We start from the raw sequence: 21941 nt of genomic DNA, 5'->3' as shown, positions 1-21941 counted from the left end.
GAGCCTTGGGACCACTCTTAGGAGTCTGGAACTAGATGCAGGAATGACAGCCTTCTGGAGGCATTCCACGGTCATCCCTACCAAGTACAGAAAGGTTTAAGGTGCTCTGGGATCCCCACATGGATGTTGACTCCAGTGGGATGTTTCTGCAGGTCAGGACCACATGGTGGGCCAGCAAGGCCAACACCAAGAGAAAGAAAATCTAGGGCCTGCAGGATAAGGGGTTCTCTCTGATTGAACTACCACCCTCTCTGACAGAAGCATGCCCAGCCGCATCCCTTCCCTTGGAAGCCCTCCCAAGAATGTGCAGGAGCAAAAATACACTGCTGCCCAGACACACCCCTGAACACTGGTCCTGCTGGTACCTGGCCAGATATTAGGAACAATGTGCTTGAATGGTGGGGCCAGGCAGCATCCATCCCCCTTGCTGGTCATGCCACCCACCTTTCCTTCCTAGTTCTGTGCCTTCGAGCCAGTTGTGTTAAGGATCTGGAGCAGCTCCAGTGCAGTAGGCTGTCCCTGGAGAGGGGAGTACCTGATGAGAAGGCCAGCACAGACCCCTGCATCTTCATCTCAGCCCGTCTGTTTTATTGTCCTGGGCCACCCCCTCAGCTAACCAGCTGTGGCCGAGGGAAAACAAGAGTGAGAAAGGGACCTCAGGGTTACATGGTACAATCCAGTAGGGAAGGACTTTTCTAACAGTGCATGTGACCCAAGTCTNGGGGTCTTCTTTGAGCCCACAGCCACCAGACATTTTGGTGTCTAAAATCCACATTTATTTTCTCTTTGTCTACAGGTGAATCACAGACAAGCCTGCTGACCAGGATGCTGGGCTACTGTCCCTTTTCTTTCTCTCTCTCTCTCTCTTGCATATTTATATTTGTGACCAGGTCCCAGGTGAGTCTCTTTTGGAAAGCACTGATTTGGGACCTAGGTGATGAGTCCTGGCTGCATTATTAGTGTGCCCTGAAGGTGGGTTCTTGGTCAACATGGTGCCCTGAGAATAAGCTTTGCTTAAAAGCTGCCCACAAAACTGTCCAAGAAAAGGATGACCCCAGGGTCATGAGAGAATTATTAATTAGATAAAATCTGCAAGTCCTTTGGCCAAAGAATGCACTAAGACTCCCTCTGGTTAAGGTTTCTCTGGAGCATGACCAGAGCTGCCCCCACAGCTGCATCCACATCCTGTCCAAAGGACACTGGGAAAGGGAAAGCCCTCTGCACCTCCTGCTTCAGAACCTCGTTCCTGGACAGCGCACTCCCACTGCCAATCACCCGATCCACACCCCACTCCTTGAGCTGTTGAAACGGAAGCATGGAGTGCAGGTTTTGAACAATGCCTCGGCACAGGGCCCGGGTCACATGACCCAGGGAGAGATCAGAGGAGGAGATTCTGGTCACTGAGGCCAGCTGGTCCGGCAGGTGCCTCTCGCCCAACACCGTTGGAGTGATAGTTAGACAAGTGTCTCTCTGCTGTGCAGCTGCCTGGATCATGCGCGAATACACAGTGGATTCTTCGACCTCCAGACCTTCCAGGAACAGAAAAGACCTGTGTGAGTTCATGCACCCCATCCGATGCTGCAGTCTGAGACAGTATAGAATTCCCAGGGGGCAGAGATCGTTCTTGCTGCTTCTGATCAGGGCTGGATGTTTCCTGGCTCAGGGACTCACAATGTCTGGCTAGCTGTGCTCTGCCCCAGACCCCAGCCTAGAGCTCAGGGAGAGATCTCTTAAGTGTTGCTGTAGGCCCTAACCTTCTCACAACTAATCATCCCACAACAGTGCTCCCAAGGGGAACATTGAATACACTGATCAAAAAGCATCATCACGGGGCACCTGGGTGGCTCAGTCAGTTAAGCATCCAACTCTTCTTGATCTTGGCTCAGGTCATGATCTCATAGTTCGTGAGTTCAAGCCCCACATGGGACTCTGCTTGGGATTCTCTCTCTCCCTGTCTCTCTGCCCCTCCCCCAGTCTCTCTCAAAAATAAACTTAAAAAAAAAAAAAAAGCATCATCACAGCTGCTACTAGACTCATTAGCAGTGTCATAGAAATCCCAGGATCACAGTGCTGATCACAATCTAGCCCAACCTTCAGCAGAGGTTGAAAACCACCAGTCTAGACCAATGCTTCTCACATTTGAATATGCATATGAATCACTTAGGGATCTTATTAAAATGCAGCTTCTGACTCAATGTGGCTGGGGCAGGCCCCGAGATTCTATATTTATTATCCACTGCTAGAACTCAGCACTGCTGGCCCAAGGACCACACTTTTGAAGTAGAAGGTTCTAGATCAGTGCTTACCAACACTTGAGGGGCTAAGAATCACCTGAGGAACTTTTATAAAAGTTCCCACTACCCCATCCCATCCCACAGCCAAATCATCAGCATCCTACAGGCAGGACTAGGACATCAACATTGTTTTAAAAACCCCACAAGCATGGGCGCCTGAGTGGCTCCCCAGTTAAGCGTCCAACTCTTGATTTCAGCTCAGGTCATGATCCCATGGTCATGATCTCCTGGTCATGAAACTGAGCCCTGTGTCAGGTTCCCACCGAGCATGGAGCCTATTTGGGATTCTCTCTCTCCATCTCTCTCTGTCCCTCCCTGGCTAGTGGTCTCTCTCTCTCTCTCTCTCTCTCAAAGTAAATCAATAAACTTAAAAAAAAATTTTTTTTTTTAGAGACACTTGGGTGGCTCAATTGACTAAGCGTCCGACTTTGGCTCAGGTCATGATCTTACAGTTCATGCGTTCAAGCCCCATGTAGGGGTGTATGCTGACAGCTCAGAGCCTGGAGCCTGCTTCCAATTCTGTGTGTCCCTCTCTCTCTCTGTCCCTTCCCTGCTTGTGATCTGTCTCTCTGTTTCTCAAAAATAAATAAACATTGAAAGAATTTTTTTTTTTAATTCCACAAGTGTTTCCAATGGGCAGGCCACTTCTGACAGCCTCCACCCCAGAGTCACCATGGAGCCTCATTGGCAACACATTTAACTTATACAAATTCAACTTATACACACTCTCGAATGAAGAGAGAGGGATAGAGAAATAATTTAAATATCATAGCCAAAATGTGATCAGCAAGACTCTGGTTAAATACATCAGAATAGGGACACCTGGCTGGTTCAGTCCGTAGAACATGTGACTCTTGATATCAGGGTTGTAAGTTCAAGCCCCACGTTGGGCACAGCACCTACTTAAAAAAAAATTAAAATGCCAGAATGAATGTGTCTTTCCTCTCTGTCTACAAATTCTACTAAAATCTCAGAAAACTCATGTGCTTGGTGAATACCCTAGCATGTGTGTACAAGCGTGTAAATCTGTAGGACTGAGTCCTTGGAAAAGAACTTCTGGTTCAAAAGATATGCACATCATACTCGCCCTTAGAAGCAGGCCTGGTTTACACCAGCACCACAACGTGCAGGAGGGATTATCTCTCTATATCTTAGGAAACACAGTTAGAAACTTCTAAAAGAATAGATGAAGAATATAAAACCATGAGACTGGTGGGAAGAAAGGGAAGGGAGATGAAAAAGAAAAAACAGATCAACCAAATAGAAAGCAGAGAGGGGCGTCCAGCTGGCTCAGTCAGAGGAACATGTTACTCTTGATCGTGGGGCCATGAGTTTCAGCCTCAGGCTGCGTGTAGAGATTACTTAAATAAATAAAAGCTTAAAAAAAATAGAAAGCAGGGAGACTAAGGAGATGTGATGATTAAATGCAATGTGGTTCCTGAATTGGATCCTGGAACATAAAAAAAGACATAAGTGGAAAACTTTCAAAAGCAAAGAAAGTCTAGAGTTAAAAAGAAAACAAACAATGAACAATGTGCTTGTATACCCTTAATAAAAAGTCCCAAAGGAATGTTAAGAAGATGTTAAAATAAAGTGTTCTTCCCCACTGGGGAACTCTTGGGCCACAACCCCAGGCTTGGGGAGCATCTGAAGGAAGGTGTACAGCAGCAGAGACCAGAGAGCCCTGGCCCCTAGCCCTGCATCTGCATCCCTTGGCTTACCACCTCATCACAGTCTAAATGCTGAGCTGCCAGATGTTCACATCATGGGCTTAGAAACATAGACCATCGGAGCTGGAAAAACACAGAAGGGAAAGGACCTGCCAAGGCCACATAATGACTTAGGACAGAGCTGAGAACTGAGGCCACTTTCCTGGGTAGCAACCACCACACAAGCAATTTGTATCACACTTACTATGGGCCAGACATCATCCTAAGTGCTTTGCATCATAACTCATTTGATCCTTGCTGTCCTCAGATGTAGGTACTAGGATCTCTTTTCAGACAAGGAAAATGAAGAACAGATGGGATAAGTAACCTGTCCAAAGGCACAATGAGGTGGTGGCACTGGGATTCAAACCCAGGCCACCTGGCTCCAGGGTCCCTGCTCTAAACTGCACGAGGATGGAACTCCCTGTTTTCCAACTTCTGGAAAATAACACAAACCTAGGGTATTATGAATAGAGAGAGTTTAATTTTTACATCTTATGCTTTAATATTTTCATTTCTGGTTAATAAATGTAATGTCTTTTACGTGAATAAACTTTGTTGTATTTGCATCTATATATTTTTTAATCAAATGGCATAAGCGAAGAAATTTTATAAAAGGTTAAGCTACATGCAATACTAAAGTTTCATCAAAGTACTCAGTTTCATCAAAATAAGAACCATGAAAATGCAAAAGACTTTTCTTTTTGAAAGGATCTTACAGAGAAATTAAATATTACCATATCTTTCAGGGGTAAAAATAACAGTCACTTCTGTTTTTATTTTTATAAAAAATGTTTAATGTTTATTAATTTTTGAGAGACAGAGTGTGAGTGAGTGAGGGGCAGAAAGAAAGGGAGACACAGAATCTGAAGCAGGCTCCAGGCTCTGAGCTGTTAGCACAGAGCCCGACACCAGGCTCGAACTCACAGGCTGTGAGATCATGACCTGAGCTTAACTGACTGAGCCACCCAGGCACCCCAACAGTCACTTCTTTATAAAGAGAAATACTAGTCAACCCAGTCAACAATTGACAGGGTCATCCAGTTAAACCAGTATCTAAATACAGGGCTTGCCTGAAGGTTCTGGTGACTGGTTCTTAAAAACCTTTTCTGATGCAAGACAAGAGAGTTCTGTTCTTTTAATGAAGCGTTCCTGAGGGGATCTCGGCCAATGGGGGCAGAATTCCCCTGAAATCCTGACATCCCTGGCCAGCCTGAGAGCAGACTGAACTGGGTCACGATGCTTGTCAGCACAAGCAGTATGCACTTCCCATGGGCTCCCTGCTGCCTGTGCCTCACCTTGTTACACTGTGCTGAGAGGTTCCCAGAATGACCTGATTCAGAGCTCCTACATGTGGACCAGTGCACCTGATGAACATGATTTCCCCAGACCTGCATGGTTGACCAGAAATTTCATTTCTACCTTAGGTGCTTGGAAAGAAAACCTCTTCTGGAAGAAGGAGGTTGCAGGTTTCCCTGAAAATGAAGAGCAGAGAGAGGCCTGATCGATTCTACCCTGAAGAAAGCAGGAGGGCATCAGAGTTTCCAGGGACCCTTCCAAGAAAGGGAGTCAGGAACGACTTGCCAGGCCTAAGTGCCAAGAGGATTTTACAATACTGTCAAATACCATCCACATTTGATCATTTTATTTTCAGCTGTCTGAAGTCATCAGAAGGAAACTTCAAACACAAGGGACCTGGGAGCTACTTGCCAGAGAAGGTGACCAGTGGGGAAGGGGAGAGCTGAGACACTATTATCATATTCCATAGTCAAGGTTAGGGGAGAAGGTGCCCCCTCAAAAACAAAACAAAACAAAACAAAAAAACTATAGGTGATGGCAGCTCAGAAGATGAGAGGAAGGAAAGTGTACACATCCAGGTCCCTAAGGAAGGAAGGAATGTTCTGGAGCCTGGCTGGGTCTGACACATGAATCTAGAAACTTAAATAACACACTCAGCACCAAGACACTGCCACATAGAAAGGACGAGCAGAGAAAACATCACTGTGTGGGCAACTCCTTACCTAGATCGGCCATCCACTGTACCAGCATGTGGACAAACGTGGCCAACACGTTGCCCCCATTGAGCGACGCTGCCACTGCCAAGTAGGTCCTGTCAAAGTACGGGAAATAAGTGACTGGAGCTGCTGGGTCTGGAGTCTGTGCCGGCTGGAACCCTGGAGGCATGGAGGTTGCCAACTGGACAGAGGTGCTGATGTTGAGAACTAGGGTCCAAAGAAAGCAGAAGTTAGGGCTGTCAGGCTGACTCAGAGGTCACAAGTCACAACACGGCAAGTCACAACAGGAGAATGTGCTGGTCCACAAAGTCTTGGTACTCCTCCTTTCAGGAGGTAGAACCTAATCCCCCCTCCCACCCCCCGGGTGTGGGCTGGACCCAGTGACTTCCAGAAGTGACCATGTGTGACTTTAGAGAACAGGTCACAAGAAGTCACTGCAGCTTCTGTCTTGGATCACTTCTGGGGAAATGCAGGCACCATGTCAGGAGCAGCCCTGTGCAGGAGCCCATGTGGCAAAAAACGGAGGCCTCCTGCCAAGAACCCCAAGAATGAGCTGGTAAGTAGGCCTGGCCTGGTCGAGCCTTTGGATGACTGCAGTGCCAGTGGGGCAACAGCTTAATTGTAGTTTCATGAGAGACCTTGAGCCAGACCCCCAGCCACATGCAGACTCCTGACTCTTCAGAAACTACGAGAGATAATGTTTGCTGTCTTAGGCTACTGAATATTGGGGTGATTTGTTACTCAGCAATAGACAAATATTTGCAGGGAGTAAGAGCTCAGCCCCAGTATTTAACTCTCTGGGGAGGTTTCACTCATTTTCGGCAAGCACCACTTCCTTCTCATTTCCATGGCATTCCTCTTAACCTTCTTCTATCAGCAGGGGAAAAGCTCCCAGACCCAGCACAGAGGAATGAGTTTCTCCTCCGGACTGAGGCCAGGGCCTGTGGGCTGTTCTAGGAGTATCTTCTCTTCCTCTTCTCACACGACATGGCCAAAAAGCCTGTTCTTCTCAGTCTGTTGGGGTCTGAAATAACTGAGGTCAGCATTGAACTTTCCTGTCTGCTGGGGGTTTGAAGCAAGGAGACTGAAAACAAATCACAGAAAGCCAATACCCTTACTTTCTGCTACATCAAGCCTTTCACCATGACTCTTTACGAGAAGCAACATGCCCTCTACTTGTCCCCTGAAGTGGAGGTGTCAAGGGTGGAGGCCAACCAACCTTGCCCTTAGACACAGCACAACTGAGTACAGCCAGCAGCCACAATCTGGAACCAGAGACTACAACCAACTCACTGAAGAGGGAGCTAATTCTTATCTTCTTCCCACTTGACTAGTCCCTCACTTACTATGTAGGACGCACATTTACGTCCAGGCACAGGAGAGCCCTCCGTCAAGGGAACAGCCTGTGATTTGAAAACCACCAGAGTAGTTAGAAAGAGCCAGGCTCTTTAGAGGCACCAGCGCACTGTGTCACCACAACTGCCACTTAAGAAAGGTATCGTCACCCTCATTATAGATGATGACAAAGGCTCAGAAAGGAAAGCCACCCTCTCAAGGCCATACCAGAAGAAGGAGAGGGGCTAAATTCCAACCCAGGCCTGTGGACTGGGCTCCAAAGCCCACATGAGTTCCCTGACAGTCATACTTTGACATGAAAGGATATAAGGTAAGAGATGGTGTATTGGGAAAATTAAAAGTCACAGAATAAACTTAGCATATATTCCCAGAGCATTGATTTTAGTTGAAAATTTGGGAGAAAAGACAGTTTTGAACAACTTTTAATCTTAAAAGTCTTTATCACATATAAGGGCCAACAAAATGGGCAGAATTTCACTTTTCCCTCTCAGCTAATCTTGAATGAGGAATTACTACCCAAAACAAAATAATAAGAATACCATAAAGTAGGGGTGCCTGGGTGGCATCAGAGTATCTGACTTCCACTCAAGTCATGATATCAAGGTTTGTGGACTTGAGCCCTGCCTCGTGGGCTCTGTGCTAACAGCTCAGAGCCTGGAGCCTACTTTGGATTCTGTGTGTCCCTCTCTCTGCCCCTCCCCTGTTCATGCTCGGTCTCTCTCTCAAAAATAAACAAACATTAAAAAAGAAAGAAAGAAACAGAGAGAGACAGGGAGACACACGGGGGGAGGAAGGAAAGGAAAGGAAAGGAAAGGAAAGGAAAGGAAAGGAAAGGAAAGGAAAGGAAAGGAAAGGAAAATGCCATGAAATAGAAATACACTACATACAAGAGAAGGCTAGCCAGACTTTTTAAAGTCAGGGTTGAAGTGTAATAGTTCTATCTGATATACAAAAAAAAAAAAAAGATGTGATAACAAAGAGAATTCAGATAAGATGAATGAATTCTCCATTCCCCTTGGTAACAAGGAGGGCCTCCCCGAGTGGACTCGCTCAGCCAGGCTGCCGTGAGGGTCAAATGAAACCCCCATCCTGCAACCACCTGCTTGGCCAGGCAAGCCTCAATTCTCCCCTAGACTGGGGAGGGGCAAACAATAGCCCATAGACCATATCCACCCGGCTATGTGTTTTTATATGGTCTGGGAGCTAAGAACAGCTTCCACATTTTTTTAAAGAATAGCTTTATTGAGATGTAATTCACACAAATTTGCCATTAAAAGCAACCTTTTAAAGGGTATAATTCAGTGGTTTTTAGTATATTCACAGTTGTGCAACCATCACCACTATCTAATTTTAAAACATTTTTATCACTCCAAAGAGAGACTCTGTACCCACCAGCAATCAAGGCTGCCCCCGACCCCGGCACCCATTCATCTGCTGTCTGTCTCTACGGATTGGCCTGTTCTGGACGTTTCACAGGAATGGAAACACGATATGCAGCCTTTTGGAACTGGCTTCTTTCATTCCCCCCTTTTACTCCCACGTTGTGGCATTTTAGCTGTGTGGATATGGCACACTTTTTAAATCCATTTATCAGTTGGTGGGAGTTTGGATTGTTTCTACTTTTTGAATTATGAGTTGTTATGAACAATGCTGCTAGGAACATCTGGGAGAAGTGTGGACACCTGTTTGTGTGGACACGTGTTTCCAGGTCTCTCAGTCATGTGCACGCGGGAGTGGAATTGCTGGCTCACATGGTAACTCCATTACCCTGGAGTAACTTTTGAGGAACTGCCAGGCTGTTTTCCGAAGGGGCTGCAGCATTTTACAATCCCAGTGGCATGTTCTTACATTTTTAAATGGTTGAAAAGAAATCAAAAGGAGAAGAAAATTTCATGACACATGAAAATTCTATGAAATTCACATTTCAGTGTCTATAAATAAGGTTTTATCGGAACACAGCTACACCCTTTCATTTATGTATTGGCTATGCTGCTTTCATGCTCCAACAGCAGAGTTAGGTAGCTATGATAGAAACGATATGGCCTACAGAGCCTAATGGGTTTACCATCTGGCCCTTTATAGAAAAAGTTGGCCAAGCCCTGCCTTAGACTGCAGCCTCCATCTCACTGTGACTCTCTTACATTGAATATAGAAAAGACTCTGCGTTTCTAATCAGATGGGGTGGAACTTTCATTGACAAACGCAGTAACAAAAGCCCTACTCTACTCATCTATTTTCTTGGTCACAGAGTTACACGGCAATCAGTCAACAAGAAAGCGTCATTTCCCTTACCTGGCTGTGGAGAGGAAAAGCAGAGACTGTGGTCAGGGACAGAACTTGCCCTACAGGATTGCAAGCTCCCAGGGGAGGGGCTTCAGAACCTATAGGAAATGAGGCTGTTTTTCATGTTTACAGAATAACAAAAACAACAGGACGCCGAGGCTATTGGTTACATGTGCCCCTTGCACCCTCACACAGACCTGGAGCTTAGGAGGCACCAGTAGAAGTCTGAGGAGGGAAGAGAACAAAGACTTACCTGCATCTGTCCTTCGAGCCATACAGGAATAGACGGAAGCCTGTAAATCCCCCAAGGCCACGCCCACCTGGGTCCCCTTTGGGATTCCAAACCAGGCACAGGAAGTTCTGCCCGCCACGCTGCCTGCCTCAGTGACGGCTGGGAGCAGGTGGATGGGAAACCCCGAGGTCCTCAATCTGCAATCCAAAAATGGACAGTGTATTTGCCGGGCACTGGGTTTTTTCCGCCTCTGTTGTTTCCGGGAAACTCAACAAAGGAGAGCACTAAAGGATACACATTCGGGAAGGGAGAGTAGAATCCAGTGTTTTCATAGAGGGCCTCTTTGGCTTTTTTAAAACTATAAGAAGTAGACTTGCATTTTTTTTAGAGTGAACACTGGCTTTCAAAAGCTTGGGATTGGCCTTCCAGGAAAGAAAACAACCAGTGCAAGCGGGAGTGATCAGGAAGGATTAGATGAGAGTCAGATATCGTCACCACTCAGCCTCCTATGTTTGAAGGGAACACAAATACTCTGTAAAGGGGCATAGGGTTTCAGCACAAAGTCACAGTCAGTTAGCACAGGCCAAACCAAAGTCAAATCCATCAGTCTCCTGATGAATACCAAGCGCATTTGTCACTCGGGGTTAGTGAACATGGGGCTGTCAATTTTATAAAACATGCTAGAAACTCCTTTACCTGAACTACCAGGTGCTTTTTGTTTTATTACAGAGCTCAGAATTTGGACCCTGAAGGAAGTGAACTTATAGGGCACTGGATTTCTGGATCTGAAAAGGCAAAAGAGTGCTTAAAAAGAACTTTTAAGACTCAAGACTGCTACTTCCATTTTTTAACTTTATTTTAAGCTTTATTACAGTGAAAGTTATTCTTTGAAATCTATGGGCTAGGGCTGAGTCACAGACTCTAGGGAGCCCAACGTAGGTCTGGGCAATTGTGGAAGAGGAGGACAGCATGGCGTACAGGGTAACCCCTCCAAGGGTTCACTTACAGCCGGGCACACCCATACCTGGTGCCTGAAACAGGCTAAGGGGCATTGGAACTTGATTCCTGGCCTCTGGGAATCCTCCACTCTTCCCGAATGGGCAAACCCACTGAAGCTCTTGCATTAGAGACTCTGCCCTTCAGCCTGGAGCCGGCCTGCAACAATATACTCACATTTCCGAGTTCCAGCTTTGGCTCTGAGTGTTGAAATATCCCCAGCTAGCAGCATTCTGGTCGCACATCAGGGATCTTGGCAAGCCACACAGCATGGCAACCACATAGTCATGGATGGTGCCCGCTGCATCATAGGACTTCAGGAACTCTGGGCTAGTTTCATATCAAAAACAGTTCAACATGGTTTAATAGCAACTTGAAAGCAGGTGCCACACCTACCTGCAGGCAGTGGACTAGACATGGCATAGCCGGGTGGCAGCCAGCTCCCCACATGCTGTGGATCCCCAACAAGTAAACCTCCTGGGGTGAGGACCTCCCAGCCACTCAGCACAGCTGGCTGAAATCAGCCTTAGGGAAGTGGTCTCAGGGGAGGATGCATCATGCTTGGGAAAGCAGGACATCGGCCGTTCTCAGCAGCCCTGATCCCACTCTGAACTCACCACGTGACCCTTGGCAAGTCCCTTGTCCTCTCTGCCCTGTTCTTTCCCCCTCCTGGTTAGAATCAGATAACCAAGCCTTCTGAGAAATGAAGCAGTTCTACACCAAGTCTAGGTCCTGTGACCACACTGTGCCAGGCCACCTCACTGAGGGACACTCCGGCAGGTGGAGTGATGATGCTGACTGGCTGGAGGCATAGCCCCCTGGCCACCCTCATTTCCCTGGAAATCCAGCCCCAATTCACAAATGGTTGTCCATACCTATTCTTCAAAAGCCAGAAGATGGTTGCACAGCCAAAGCCTGAGGCCACATTGAGATGGGACTCTGGCTGGGGCAAAGAAGCCAGGAACTCGCTGCTACACCGGCCATCCTGCCACGTGACCAGGTGGCTCACAGCTCTGGGCTCAAACACAGGGTAGGCCCCTCCCTGTGTCCATTCACAGCCTGGAACAAAGGAGATTACCGAACACAGAGAAACGAGCAACTGACCAGCGACGTCATGTCCTTGAGACTACTCTGCTAGCGAGATTACAGCACAACTTTATCGCCCATGATAATGCTTCACTCATACGCCTGGGTTCTGATACCAGAGCACCTGGGTTTAGTACCTGGCTCCATCACCAGTGACCCTGGGATCATGACCTGAACCGAAACTAAGAGTCAGATGCTCAACTGACTGAGCCACCCAAGCCTCCCTAAAGTTGGGATTCTTATTCCAGCCCAAAAGCTGGATTTCTACAGCTTTTATTCAGCCCCTTTATCTGCTTTCAAAACTCTTTGATTCTTTAAAAAAATTTTTTTTCGACTAAGATTTTTATTTTGTTTGTATTGGAAAACAAATATGGAGCCCTTACTATGTACTAGGTATTCTTCAAAGCACTTCAAAAATATTAATTCATTTCGGGGCGCCTGGGTGGCTTAGTCGGTTAAGCGTCCGACTTTCGCTTAGGTCATGATCTCGCGGTTCGTGGGTTCGAGCCCCGCGTCGGGCTCTGTGCTGGCTGCCAGCTCAGAGCCTGGAGCCTATTTCAGAGTCTGTGTCTCCCTCTCTCTCTGACCCTCCCCTGCTCACGCTGTCTCTCTCTCTCTCTCCTAGAAATAAATAGAAATATTTTTTAAAAAATATTAATTCATTTAATCTATATAACAGCCTTATAACATAGGTATGATCATTCTCCCTTCTTACAAGAAAAACGAAGCACAGAGAACTTAAAAAAATTTGCCAAAGGTCACATAGCTACTAAGTGGTAGAACCAAGATTCATATGCAGTCTGTTTCAGAATTTGGCCTGATATTTGTTAACTTTTTTCTTTCTTCATTTTGTTCTCTTTTTTTGAGGGGAGGGAGGCAAAGCATTGATATATGTTCAATTTTTTAATTACACAGGTTTCTCGGTATGACTTGTTCGGATATTACAGATAAAACCAAAGGAAGGCCCGCTTACACCCCTACCTGTGTCCTGGCCCCACTCCTGTCCCTGTTAGCACTTGCAGGAAACCATCTCAAGTTTTCACACTCACACAACATATTTTGTTTGGCTTGGTGGATTTTACTTTGTTTTTGTCTGTTGTTCTTTTTTAAACAAATAGCACTACACTGTATTTCGTCTTCTAGGGGTTGTTTTTAACATCCAACAAGTGTTCTGGAGGCCTTTCCATGTGAGTGTACATGAATGTACCTGAGTCTATTTGCCTGCTACACACCCTCCTACAGTCTGGGCGCACCGCCATTTACGCATCCATTCCCCAGAGCTTAAATGCCAGTTTTCGCCACCATTAACGAGGCAACGAGTGACCATGATTACGCCTCCTCATGCACATACATGTTAAAGTCCTTTTCCTCAGCAGATTCCATGTGGCAGAGCTGCTGAGTCATTGCAGCCCCCTTGTTTCTAAAAGGCCCTGCCAAACTGCCCTCCAAACCGCCATGCTAACTTATACTACCACCAGCCATATTTTTTAAAAATCCATTTTCCACCCCATTCCCCAACCTTGACATTTTCAAACTGTGATTTCTTACAATGCAGTCGGTGGAAAATGATTTCTCATTGTTGTTTTCATCTGCCCTGCCCTAATTACTAATGACATTGAGCATTTTGTTATATGCTTATTAGCCACTCGTATTTCCTCTTCTAGGAACTGCCTGTCGGTATCCTTTGCCCATTTTCCACAGGGCCATTTGCCCTTTTTCTGTCCTTAGTTCTTGCTATGTACCCATATTATTCACACTAGCAAACATTTTCTCCCAGTAGGCCACTTGCCTTTTAGCTTGGTTTTATGATGCCCACTTCTCTCCTGCTCTTACTGAGCCTGGAAATGGAGTCTGCAGGCATAACCACAGGCCTCTCAGAAGACACTCTCCCTGCTTTTCCTCTCCTCCCGCTGGCTGGCCTGTGCCCTCATGGAGGCAATTAGCTCTCCACTCGGCTCACTGGTGCCTGTCTGTGCTGACCGCCTGGAGTGTACCCTGGAAGGTGAGGGCGTCGTCTGCTAGTTTCTATGTCTCCCGTGGGGTCAAGCACGGAGCCTTATACATTGTAGGTACTGAAGCCAAACTGTTTCATGGCCACCATTAAAAACACAATGTCTTGATCCCAAATATGACTTCACTCAACTCTGCTAAGCAAGTATTTTCATTGGCAAACAGTGGTTTCCCTCCTTCCCAGAAGCAGAAAACAAAGCAAGGAGGCATGTGGGCTGGCTCAATGAAATATTAAGCAGCTCTCTCCAACAATGTGGGCAATGGTTTGTGTGGTTGTTACAGAGTCCAGGAAATGGGCAGAAAGATGACCAGACCACAATCATTAGGTCTCTGCTGTCCTCTTTGGGGCAAGTTTTAGTATTAAAAGGACATTTATTCTCGTTAATGCAAAATTAAGGAGTTTAAAAAGCTTTTACAACCTAGACTCCCTCTGAGAGATCAGCTCTAACACCCTAATCTGCCTTCTCCTCCTGCTACTGATCGGAGCCAAGCAGCTCGTGTGGTCCCAGCCAGCTTGACAACAGGCAGATGAGGAGGAGGGAAGAAGCTGAGGAAGAGGGAAGAAGCGAGAGACCCTGCACTGGCTTCTATAGTCACCCAGCCCCTCCTGGGAACGGATCAAAGGACACAGCACTAGACATCGGTCGTGCTGCTGAGAGGCAGGTCACCACTCACTTGGCCCAAGGGAACTGGAATCACTGACTCTCCAGGCAAAAGGGGTGAATTTGGTGTTCAAATCCCCTAAACTACAGCCCCCAAAGTAGCCATCCATCCTCTACTTAAAATACCTACAGTAGGGGGTGCTGGGGTGGCTCCATCTGCTAAAAGTCTGACTCTTGATGGAGGCTCAGGTCATGATCTCAGGATTTGTGAGATCAAGCCCTGAGTCTGGCTCTGCACTGACAGTTTCTCTCTCGCCCTCTCTCTCTGTCCCTCCCCAGCTCATGCATGCTCTGTCTCTCAAAATAAATTTTAAAAACTTAATTAAAAAATTACTTGCAGTAAAATGTTGATAGCTTTGAAGCTGGGTGATGGATGTGTGTCAGTTCATAATACTATTCTCCCTACTTTTATGTCTGTGTAGAACTTTTTAGTTAAAAAAGTTTTTTAATGCTTGCTGTAATAGGAGCTCATAATATCCCAGTCCTTCCTTGGACATTCTGTTGAGAAGTTCCTGGCTTCATTGAGTTGTTGTACCGTCGTGCAGCTCTGGTCCTCCAAGAGGCCTTGAAAAGCGCAGTGTCTGAAGTCACACCCACCTAGGTTCAAAAGCTGGAGTCCCCACTTGCTGCCATATGACCCTCAACATACTAACCTCAGAACCTCCAGTTCTCTATCTGCACAATGGGGACAGCAATATAACCTACATCATGAAGATGTCGGGAGAGTTCAATGTGATGATGCAGGTAACATCCTTAGCCCAGCACCTGGCATGTAAATTACTATCGTTATTTTCCTGACTTAATAATTCTCCTCCTGGAGGCCAAAGAGAACAGGTCACTACCTCTGCACTGTGGCAGACCTTCTGATACAAGATGACCAATTAAATAATTCTTAGCACTTGAGCCCATAAAAATGACATGCCCTGGAATTTTAAAATCACAAAAATCTTTGATTTTTTTGCCATTTTGATTATGGCAAACAACAAAAATTATGCCTAAATTCAAAAGTGTTTCCACTGCACCTTGGCATCTCCTATAACCACACTAATCTCTTAGTGTCTCATGCTCTGAGACATTGACACAAACAGAAAGCTGTGGAAAATCCACTCCACTGAATCCTACAGAGAATCACAGAGAATTCATTCTTTTCCCTCGCCCGCCTGATGGACAGACAATGTATGAGTGGATAGTTTGCTTACTCATTACACATTTGTACAAGATAAGATGTACACAAAATACAAGAGGCAACGTGCACCATACCATTCCCATGGCAGGGTGACCTGATCCTTCAGGGAGACCCCTTGGCAGCACCTTGCTGTTCCACAGTGGTTGCTAGAAGCACATGATCATCCCTGGAGCCCAGCATACCTTGGCCTGTTTTCCAAAACATGACTCCATGCATCTGCCCTGATACTCCAATGCCACAGACGTCCTGGAGCAACTGTCGAGGAAGGTCAGCAAGGCATGTGTTTAGGGCTTGGATGATTCTGCTCACATCCTGCTCCTGTCCCTGGAAACAGAACAGGACACACTGGGCAGTGGCACACACACAGGCAGGGGGAGGAGGCAGAGGCTCCAATGGATTTCCTGGGCGGCGGCTGTCCAGCTAATTCCACTGGGGTCACTTGCAGGACCTGCTGACCGGGCTCAGGGACGGCAAGTGGGGCTGACGGCTCTCCACCACCTCCAGCGGCGCCTGGCGTAGGTGTGCACTGGGCAAGATTCCACTCCCTCCCTGCACAGGTGAGGTGCCGGTGCGGATGCGGTTCCAAAATGGCAAAGGCTCTGCCCTCCACCGTGGGCGAGTCTGAGCTAAGAAACGCACTGCCCCTGCGCTGCAGGAACTGACAGGCTAACATTAAGGATAGGAAAACATAAGAACAAGATGTAAAGAGAAGTCCAGGGTCTATCACAAGGCGTACAGAGGACTGGGATAGGGGCAGGACAGAACACAGCCAGGAGGAACCTGGCAGGAAAGGGGCAGCCAGGAAAGGCCTCATGGACAAACCGTAGTGTTTTGCTTCTACCTGGACTTTAGTTCATCCAACTGCAAACATTTCCTGAGTGCTTTTAGGGCCAGGCCCTAGACATGGAAACCAAACACCCACTGGGGGACGAGGGACACATGGGTGGCTCAGTCAGTTAACTGTCTGACTCTGGATTTTGGTTCAGGTCATGATCTCATGGTTCCTGAGGTCAAGCCCTACATCGGGCTCTGTGCTGACAGTGTGAAGCCCACATGGGATTATCTCTCTCCCTTTCTCTCTGCCCCTCCCTGGCTCTCACACACGGGCCTGCACCCGTGGCCACTTGCACACATGTTTTCTCTCTCTCTTTCTCTCTCTCAAAATAAATAAATAAACTTATGGGGAAAAAAAGAGAATAAAACACCCACTAGGGAAGGCAGGCAAAGAGAAAGCCCAGAGAATACCTGGGTACAGCGACAGTGAAATTGTCCATGCAAGGGTGTGGTGGGAAATGAGGCTATAAAAGAGGAGAGGCTGAGCCCAATGGCCAACCTTGCGCCCCTCCTAAAGCCAATGGGATGAACTTGAGGCTTTCTGAATGGGACAGTATTATCATCAGAGTTGTATTTTCAGGAGATTGATTAAGCAATGATATAAGGAACCCAGAAAGAGACTGATAGTATAGAAAGATTTTTAGGGGTAGAAATGAGATTCAAGAAAGTCAGGACCATCTTTTCCCGATTTGCCTTTTCCCCTAGTTTGCCTCCTTACAAACTTGTCTAGGCAGAATAACCTTGACAAACAAAATCATGAGAGTTAAGGATATAATCAAATAGCATGCTAATATCTCTGAGTCCAGTGGTCCTAAGAAACAAGAATATGAATAGAATGCAGGATTTGAAAAAAATTAAAGGTGTCTGGAATCAAATGGGAAAACACATTTAGGGATCTTAGAGATAACGAAATGCCAAATCCAACCAAGCAGTATATCCAAATGGATGGGAGGTAGAGACTGATACACCTTCAAAAGCAGATGACTCACACCAAAAAAATTAGGTTTCCATGACCATCTCTTCTTCTAAATTATGAAGTCCCTGTTAAAGACCAGAAATCAGACTCCAAGATCCCATCCCATCCCAGGAGATATCTCTAATCAGTAAGAACTCTTAATAAGCTAAGGAGGCCACCACAAAATATACACTTGGAAACGTAACCCAGGTGACAAAACTGCTTCCTTGATGAGTAAGGAGACTTCAAAGTGGAAAGATCAAGAATGAAACATTCATGTTTAAAAGAGTCATACCTATGTGATTAACATTTGTGCTTAAGGAAATCTTTGAGCATTTGGTATTTCAGGTAAATTTATATGTTTAAGAGAATTTGGCCTAGGTTACCTTTGTAACTCCAAGTTAAAATGTGAAATTGAGTAACTGATCTAGATTCGTGATTATAAGTGCAAATCTCACTACTGTTTATTTATAAAAGCATTTTAAACATACAAGAGCATTTGAAGAACACATAGTTATCCATTTAACGTATTAGATTTATAAGAATTATTTAAGTATTCTGAAAAGCTGTGGGTCAGGCAGCTACAGTACCTAAAATATAGATATAGATACATATAGATACATATAAATATAATGTATAACTAAGATACTTAAAAATGACCTTGAATATTATTCAGAGGCCCTCAAAAATGATAGTGACATGTTAGACTTATAAATGGAACCAGCTTTATCAGCTAAATTTAGAAGCTTAAGTAAGAACTAGGGTTCTGAATTTAATAAATTTAATAAATTACCTACTTTGATTTCAACCCAAGTGAAATGTTTCTGGCACGTAAAAATCACCTCAACGCACAAATCAAGCTTACCAACTAGAAGAACCCCTGGAAAACTCAGAAGAGAAATGTGGCTCAGCTCTTAATAAATGTCTGGTCTCTGGGACCTGAGAAAGCTTCTGGTCTTGGAAAGGCATCTGAAGCCTGAGCCCTCAAACCCCAGGCTTTCCTGCCCAGGGCAGCACACAGCCCTCCCTTTCCTTGGGACAGACCCCTCACTTGGCCCTCCTGCCCCAAGGCCCCTGCTGGTCTTGGACAAGGCTCCAACAAGCGTGAGCAAAGGAACAGAAAAAAAGGTGAGGATGGGCAGGATGGGGAAAGGAGTGCAGAGAGAACACAAATCATTTTCCAGAGGAGGCAGCCCCAGACCCTAACGAGACTCTATATGGGAGAGACTGCAGCAGCACTGGCTGGGCAATGAGAGCCCAGCAGAGAGGAGGTGCGTGGCTGGCACCTCAATTGAGACCTGTTGCAAGTGTAAAATACATACCAGACTTCAGATTTAGTACGAAAAATGCACAATGCTTATTAATACTTTTACTCATTTATATATATTGAAATGATAGCATGTCGGATACATTGGGCCAAATGAAATATGCAGTTGAAATTCATTTCAGCTGTTACTTTTTTGTAATACTAGAAAACGGGAAATTCCAGGTGTGGGTCAACTTTGTGGCTGGAATTTCTACCAGACAGTGCTAGTTTAAAGAGTTCCCACATGGCCTCACATCAACCCAGGACAGAGGAGCCACTGTTTAAAATGGGCCCACGGTGTGTGAGTTGTGTGGGTGGGACAGTGAAGGAGAAAAATGGGCCAGGTGGGAGTGGGGACAAGGAAGCGGTCAGGGCTCAGCAATTAGTGTGAGTTTCAGCGGTGAGTATGAGGGAGTAACTTCCAGATAATGGGCATGCCCACAATGGCACAGGAAAGGTGCTGCCTCCACTCCTTGGTTCTCGCCATCAATCACTCTACATCCAGACGAAATCCTAGAACTTTAGATTTGAGAAAAGAACTTAGAAACCCATTCAACCCTCCTCCTCCACACCCCTCTTTACAGATGAGGAAACCGAGGCCCGGAAAGGAACAATGAACTCAGAAAGGGTCACAGAGATTCACTCAAAAATCCTGGTATTTCAAAGTTGCAAATACCTAAAAGCCTGACTTTCTATACAGCTGCCAGGCAAGGCCTTGTTCTATACAATACTTCTTAAGAATGAAAAGCATGGACATAAAGAGAGGACAGAGTCATCAGGTATTTCTGTAGGTCAGTGGTCCTCACCCCAGGCGTGACTTCTGTCCCCTAGAGTATACTTGGCAATATGGAGACATTTTGGGGTGTCGGAACTGGGTAGGAAGGGTGTACTGGCATATAGTGGGTAGGAGTGCTGCTGACCAATGCACGAGACAGCTCTCCACAAATGATCCGAAGTATCAACAGTGCCAAGGTTGAGAAATTCTGCTAAAGATGAAAGTACAGCAATGCCGTTTGTCCCAGAACACAAAACACACGTGGAAGCAGCAAGGGGGTTATTACTGGCCTCTCCTAAACCCCTCATTAGGCAGGTGTGGCATACTGCATGCCTGTAAACACCGAACAGCCTGCTGAATGCTGGGGGAAGCAGAGAAAACAGTTTTCAAGAAGTGGCCCTATTTCAAGAGAAAAGGGGACTGCCTAAACCCACTTCCTGTAATCCCAGCTGCTCAGCCCCCACAGGGTCAGAGCTGAATTCGCCTCCATTTCATAGTCCATGAGGTGAAATAATCATTCTAAAATATCCTGATGCCCCAGCCAAACCAATTTTGAAAGTCTATGAAAATGCAAAAATGCTCCTGTAATCTTTATCCTGAAATGCTTTATCCTGAAATGCTTCTGAGCAAGATGGACTCTGAACTGTAAAGAGCTGAGTCCAGATAAGTGGCAAGAGATTGTGGAAAAACAAGCTCTTGGGAATATGGCTCAGGAAATCAAAGTTTGTGGCTGGAAGGGGCTGTGGAGGCCTCCTATTTCAACTAGGAGAACAAGCAGAGATCCAGGGGAAAACAGTCCAAAGGTTACACAGAAAGTTCCTGGATATTAATTTCTATTGTCCGTTAACTGAACATAGAGCTCCCTTTTTCAGGGAATTAATGGAATCCAGCTCTAAGAACTGATGATCTTTCTGAGCCCACATCTCCCATTGTGCTGAAATTCTCCATTTCTACCTTATAGCTTTCACAAGACACTAGTTTTAATGTATGATGATCAATCGGATCTTTTCCTAACATTTTAATCGGCTTCTCTCTCCTGTCTTTCTGTCTCCGCAGTCCTTCCGCCAAGGTGTCTCAGCTTTTGGGACCTGGCGTCTTTTTCTGACCAAGTGTTTGAATGTCCCAGTCCACATTCCACCCCTGCAGAATCAGAAGAGCCGCTTCGGCCCTGATTCTTCCTCTTAGTTCCTGAGGAAAATCCAGACTCTGCCCTGGGGAACAAACTGAATCCTGAACTTGAGGACCCTGGCAGGTGTGAGGTGCAGAGAGGGCAAGAACAAGAGGGAGGCCTGAGGCCAATCCACAAACAGAAGAACAATTTCCCGCAGGTCAAGTGGAAGGTGAGAAGAGAGAACGCGGATACAGGGACATAAGCAAGGCCACCCGAGGCCAGAGCTGGGTGCCAGCAGGTGGGAAAGCTCCTGGGGTAAAGCCTAACGGGCCTGAGGGAGCTTCAGCAGACAGGCGGAGAGGTCAGGCAGGCTGGAGAAATGGGGGAGACTTTCTTGAAGGAAAAGGGTGTCAGGGAGGCCTCCTTTGAGGAGCAAGAGAGCGGGTCCCCGAGGCTGTGCGACCCCAGGACGGTGCCTCACCTGGGGCCCTGCCGCGGCGATCTGGGCCGCTGCCTCGGCCCGCGCCGCCCGGGCACAGCTCGCCAGTACCACGAACCCGGAGGGGTCGCCGGGCGCGGGCTCTACCAGGGCCGCTTTCACAGACGTAGTGCCCAGGTCGACACCGAGAATGACCGACCGTGCAGCCATAGCCTGTGAGAGCGATGCAGCCAACGCTTCAAAGGGCCACACAGCTGACGTCCGAGTAGTAGCGCCCCCTCCCGCACACTCCACCCGGCTTCAAGGCTCCGAGGCGGGGCCTCGCCTGCCAATCCTTCAGCCACACCCAACATGGAGGTCTCTCGCCTTCCCATTGGTTAAGGAAAGCGGATCTTCGCGGCAGGTCCTGACTATAGGCGGAGAGGGGTGGAAGGCGGGATCTAGAGAGCCTGGTCCTTCAAGGCCTCAGCTCCAGGGCAGCCAGCGCTGTCTGGACCTCGTTTACCGAACTAGCGCGGGATTCGCGGAGAGGTCCTGGGCGCTCCAGGAGTCTCTGTTTCCGTAAAAGGGGCCTAATTCTCCCTCACACCCGAGCCCTCATCCCTGCCAAGGCACGTGCGCCCCTCTGCTCCGCCCCAACGCTGCCCGATTGCCCGGCTACGACTAAACTACAGTTCCCAGAGTGCATCGTG

At 46.8% G+C, this 21941-nt stretch overlaps 1 protein-coding gene across 2 annotated transcripts; it reads right to left on the bottom strand.

The window, feature by feature from the left end:
* Nucleotides 1-753: 753 nt before the first annotated feature.
* On the bottom strand, nt 754-21498 carry SHPK (sedoheptulokinase). Of its 2 annotated transcripts, none has more exons than XM_077749665.1 (7): nt 21292-21498; nt 16012-16153; nt 11761-11944; nt 11063-11215; nt 9911-10086; nt 6025-6225; nt 754-1529 (listed from the first exon to the last, which is right to left on the bottom strand). In XM_077749665.1, exons 1-7 carry the CDS (start codon nt 21457-21459, stop codon nt 1117-1119), a joined length of 1437 nt encoding a protein of 478 aa, XP_077605791.1. In that variant the 5' UTR covers nt 21460-21498; the 3' UTR covers nt 754-1116. The 2 variants fall into 2 exon arrangements, with proteins under 2 accessions (XP_077605791.1, XP_077605792.1); XM_077749666.1 differs by lacking the exon at nt 754-1529 and adding an exon at nt 5295-5478.
* Between the last annotated feature and the right edge of the window lie 443 nt (nt 21499-21941).

This window comes from Crocuta crocuta, unplaced genomic scaffold (assembly GCF_008692635.1).
Source record: "Crocuta crocuta isolate KB4526 unplaced genomic scaffold, BGI_CrCroc_1.0 scaffold149, whole genome shotgun sequence".
Classification (NCBI taxonomy): domain Eukaryota; kingdom Metazoa; phylum Chordata; class Mammalia; order Carnivora; family Hyaenidae; genus Crocuta; species Crocuta crocuta.
Note: the sequence above shows the minus strand (reverse complement) of the source record. Positions and strands in the feature narration are given on the sequence as shown.

Excerpts from the sequence above, each read along its gene's own strand:
- SHPK (XM_077749665.1), bottom strand. The coding sequence starts at position 21,459 with ATGGCTGCACGGTCGGTCATTCTCGGTGTCGACCTGGGCACTACGTCT. Across the intron at positions 16,154-21,291 it reads TCGCCGCGGCAGGGCCCCAG|GGACAGGAGCAGGATGTGAG; the intron begins GTGAGGCACCGT and ends TTCTGTTTCCAG. Across the intron at positions 6,226-9,910 it reads GGCTCGAAGGACAGATGCAG|TTCTCAACATCAGCACCTCT; the intron begins GTAAGTCTTTGT and ends TTTGGACCCTAG.